General features: G+C 43.5%; 1 protein-coding gene across 1 annotated transcript in view; it reads left to right on the plus strand.

The window, feature by feature from the left end:
* LOC143286546 (uncharacterized) overlaps positions 1–5,000 on the plus strand; it is a 21,361-nt gene that overhangs the window by 9,612 nt on the left and 6,749 nt on the right. Inside the window, exons 7-9 of the mRNA XM_076594155.1 lie at positions 254–441; positions 3,558–3,718; positions 4,470–4,582. Of these exons, the coding sequence (XP_076450270.1) occupies positions 254–441; positions 3,558–3,718; positions 4,470–4,582 (462 nt within the window). The remainder of the gene's footprint in view (positions 1–253; positions 442–3,557; positions 3,719–4,469; positions 4,583–5,000) is intronic.

The raw sequence follows: 5,000 nt of genomic DNA on the forward strand, positions 1-5,000 counted from the left end.
AGGTGTCTTTGAAGCGCTTCCAGGGTCTTCCAATTTCGCGGTGGCGTGTGTGTGTGTGTGTGTGCCTGTTAGTGTGTGTGTGTGTGTGTGTGTGTGTGTGTGTGTGTGTGTGTGTGTGTGTGTGTGTGTGTGTGTGTGTGTGTGTGTGTGTGTGTGTGTGTGTGTGTGTGTGTGCGTGTATGTGTATGTGTGTGTGTGTTAGTGTGTGGGTGTACACCACGTGCGTTTTTGTTGTTGTTGTTGTTGTTTGCAGGCCGGGCCGGTACCCTTCACCTCCGTGGACCCATCAGCTGGGGGATCTTTTCGGACACTGGGGACAATGATGCCGCTCTGCTCAGAGGAGGAGAAGGGCCGGACGTCAGCACACGTAGGAAGCTGTCCACTGTCGATAGACAGCCAGACGGTACCGGTAACTACTGGGACAAGAACCCCTCCATCATGGTCAGTGCACAAGGGAAACATTCCAAAATCTGATGTTCTAATGTCAAGTGCATATGCTTTAGTTACCTGACAATTGAGCATATAATTTTTCACTGTAGCTTGATAAAGCCTTTTGTACACGAAAGTGTGTCTTCACAAGTGACTGAGAACGTTGATGTTTTTGACTTTTTGCATTCATTATCAGTTGTTTCGCTTGTCAGTTTAACGACTTCTCTTTTACGAAGTCCTTTAAGTAATGTCCTGTAACTGTATTTAGAGGGTGTTTTTTTGTGGGTTTTTTTTGGTTTGGTTTTTTTTTTGTTTGTTTGTGTGTTGTTGGTTTTTTTTTCCAAATTTCACCCACATTTTTACCCTCATTTGTCCTGTTTCTCCCAACCCTCCATTCATCCACATCTCCCACCCCTTCTAATCGATAATACTCAGATGTATTCATAAATACTTTAACAAAATATCTTCAATCACCGATATGTGTGACGGGACATTAAACAAAATTCCTTCTCCTCTAGATGCAGGGACCGATGCTTAACAGCGTACGCTTTCGTTCATACTGAACACAGTCACACGCTTTTGATCATACATGATCTCCACCGAACACAGCCGGACACCATGAGCCAGACATCGTTAACACACAGAATAGTCACACACCAGCTAGCCATACATCGTTCACACTGAATAGAGTAACACACTGTTAATCAGATATCGTTCATTCTGCTAGTTAAAAAATCGTTCATACTGCTGGTCAGACATCGTTCAAACTGAATAGAGTAACACACTGTTAGTCAGATATCGTTCACACCGCTGGTTAGACATCGTTAACACTGAAAATATTCACACACTGTTAGTCAGACATAAATGAATGAGTGAATAATACGGATGCATATATTGCACCTATCCTCGGTCCGAAACCAAGCTCTAAGCGCTTTACAAACACGGATTCATTTGCACAACAGGCGCTCATCATTCCTTTCCTGTGTGATTCAATCATATTTGAGATACCCACACATACTCACTGAGACAGACGTATAATATTTTACCACGCCAAATGGGCAGCCATACTCCGTTTTCAGGCCTATGCATGCTGGGTATGTTCTTGTTTTCACCCACCGAACGCTGACGTGGATTAACGTGCGTATTTGATCTTTTGCGTGCGTATCATCACGAAGGGGGTTCAAGCACTAGCAGGTCTGCACATCTGTTGACCTTGGATATCGGAAAACTCTATACCCTCTACCCACAAGGCGTCGTTTACCGACATTCGAACCTGGCACACTCAAATTGAAAGTTCAACGCGTTAACCACTCGGCTACTGCGCCCCTCAATCGTTCACATTGAACAGTCACACACTGTCAGTCATACATCGTTCACACTGAACAGTCACACACTGTCAGTCATACATCGTTCACACTGAACAGTCACACACTGTCAGTCATACATCGTTCACACTGAACAGTCACACACTGTCAGTCATACATCGTTCACACTGAACAGTCACACACTGTCAGTCATACATCGTTCACACTGAACAGTCACACACTGTCAGTCATACATCGTTCACACTGCACAGTCACACACTGTCAGTCATACATCGTTCACACTGAACAGCCACACATTGTCAGTCATACATCGTTCACACTGAACAGTCACACGCTGTACGTATGACATCGTATCGTGACACATTGTCAGAACTACATCGTTCAGTCTGGACACCCGCACACTGTCAGTTGACGTCAATGGGACATCACGATAGTGCTCTCCAAGATAAGCTCTTTTTTGTTTTTGTTTTTGTTTGTTTGTTTGTTTTTTGTTTGTTTTGTCTTTTTTGTTTGTTTGTTTTTTGCCTTTTCCAATCTGCCTGACGTAGGGTTAACGAGGATTCATGCTTTTTTGTATTTTTTCCTGCCTACAATTTTTGTTTTATATTATGTTTTCCTATCGAAACGGATTTTTCTACAGAATTTTGCCATGGACAACCCTTTTGTTACCGTGGTTTTTTTTTGTTTTTGTTTTTTTTGTTTTTTTGTTTGTTTGTTTGTTTGTTTCTTTTTGTTGTTGTTGTTTTTTGTTTTTTTGTTTGTTGTTGTTTTTACGTGCGCTAAGTGCATGCTGCACACAGGACCTCGCTTTATCGTCTTATACGAAAGACCAGCGTCCAGACCACCACTCAAGGTCTAGTGGAGGGGGAGAAAATACTGGCGACTACCGGTGTGATTCGAACCATTCCTTTCTTCAGATTCTCTCGCTTCCTAGGCTCGACGCGTTGCCTCTAGTCCATCACTACAGGGGATGAAAAATGAACAACGGACTGAGAGATCTATGACAGCAGGGTGCAACAGGGTGTGTGTGTGGGGGGGGGGGGGGGGGGGGGGGGGGGGGGGTCGGTCGGAAGCAAGGAAATAAACCACAAAAAACAAGACCTGTCAATGTCTTCAGTGTCGGCGGATTCGTGGGGGGCTGTTGTTTGGGGGACGTGGTGGCGGTCTTCATTCTGGGAGGGACGCTCACTCAGTCTGGCTCCGCGACTAAGCCATTATTGTCGTTAGTAGAGGGCTTAGTAGGTGGTGTCCTAAGTACGTAAAATCAGAACAGGCACCACTGAACACCACCGAAGTGACTCAGCAGCAGTGCAGGGTCTCCTCTGGTGTGTGGCCTTCTGGCGACCTAACATCGATGGTTCCCTGTGGACTGCCGACGCTGGAACTGCGACGGACGAACCCGGGTGTGGCCGTGTATGGGGGAATCTAAATGAGCGGCGTGGGAGTAATGCCACTGAAACGGTGCAGATGATGGGGCAGCAAAAAAACAAAATAAAAAAACAACAACAAAAAATAATCATTCGGATGACACGATAAACCGAGGGCCCTGTGTGCAGCATGCAAAAGGGTTGTCCCTGGCAAAATTCAGAAGAAAAATCCACTTCGATAGGAAAACGGATAAAACTGACAACAAAATGGATGACGCTCGTAGCGTAGCTACGCGCTCTTCCTGGGGAGAGTAGCTCGAATTTTCCTCAGAAAAATCTGTTGTGACAAAAAAAAAAAAGAAAAAAAAAAAAAGAGATACAAATACAATTATACAAAACTAACGATAATACCAGCAATGACCCTTTTTCACTTCAGGATTCGAGGGACTGGAAAATTGTGGGAGGGACGGTGCTGTCACCCAACGAGCGACCTTACCTGGTGATGGTGCAAGCTGTGGCTTATGGCAAGAAGTACGCTGTGTGTGGTGGCACTATCATTGACGAGCGACACGTGCTCTCCGCTGCCCACTGTTTCCGGTAAGACGCTGCGTGTTTTGATTGGTCTTGTCTGTGTGTGTGTGTGTGTGTGTGTGTGTGTGTGTGTGTGTGTCTGTGTGTGTGTGTGTGTGTGTGTGTGTGTGTGTGTGTGTGTGTGTGTGTGTGTGTGTGTGTGTGTGTGTGTGTTTGTTGGAGTGTAACAGTTGTAATATTGAGAGTATATTACTTTGTGAGTTTTATGCGTTGTTTTTCGTATATACTATTAATGATTCCGTTTTATGTTTCTACTACTTTTTTATATGATTTCTTGTTCACTGTAGGTACTGGATTGTAAAGCGCTTAGAGCTTTTTTATGCTTAAATCATAGCGCTATATAAAAATGATGATGATGATGATTACTACTACTACTACTACTACTACTACTACTACTACTACTACTACTACTACTATCATCATCATCGTTATTATTATTATTATTATTATTATTATTATAATTATTATTATTATTATTATTATTATTATTATTATTATTATTATTATATTATTATTATTATCATTATTATTATTATTATTATAACTACTACTACTACTACTACTACTACTACTACTACTACTACTACTACTACTACTACTACTACTACTACCATCATCATCATCATCATCATCATCATCATAATACAACCATTGCAATGGTCACATTCAACATGACGGGGCGGGTGGTATCATGCACTACGACTGGCGCCCGAGGGAGTGACCTCCGAGCAGTGCTGAAGGGGTGTGTTGATCACAGGGGTCCTGCTTCCCAGTACGGCATCACGGCGGGCCAGCACCACAAGACGGTGACGGAGGCCAGCGAGCAGTTCCGGAGTGTGCAGAAAATCATCAGCCACCCAAGCTACGATGGTGAGAGTGCCTCTGCTCAGGAGATAGAATGAGCGATGGTTGTCTGTGCTGTACTGCCATCTCTGAAACAAGCAATCTGTGTTGTACTGACATCTCTGAAACAAGCAATCTGTGCTGTACTGTATCTCTGAAACAAGCAATCTGTGCTGTATTGCCATCTCTGAAACAAGCAATCTGTACTGAATTGTATCTCTGAAACAAGCAATCTGTGCTGTACTGCTATCTCTGAAACAAGCAATCTGTGTTGTACTGACATCTCTGAAACAAGCAATCTGTGATGTACTGACATCTCTGAAACAAGCAATATGTGTTGTACTGCCATCTCTGAAACAAGCAATCTGTGCTGTACTGTATCTCTGAAACAAGCAATCTGTGCTGTACTGTATCTCTGAAACAAGCAATCTGTGCTGTATTGCCA

This window comes from Babylonia areolata, chromosome 10 (genome assembly GCF_041734735.1).
Source record: "Babylonia areolata isolate BAREFJ2019XMU chromosome 10, ASM4173473v1, whole genome shotgun sequence".
NCBI lineage: Eukaryota > Metazoa > Mollusca > Gastropoda > Neogastropoda > Buccinidae > Babylonia > Babylonia areolata.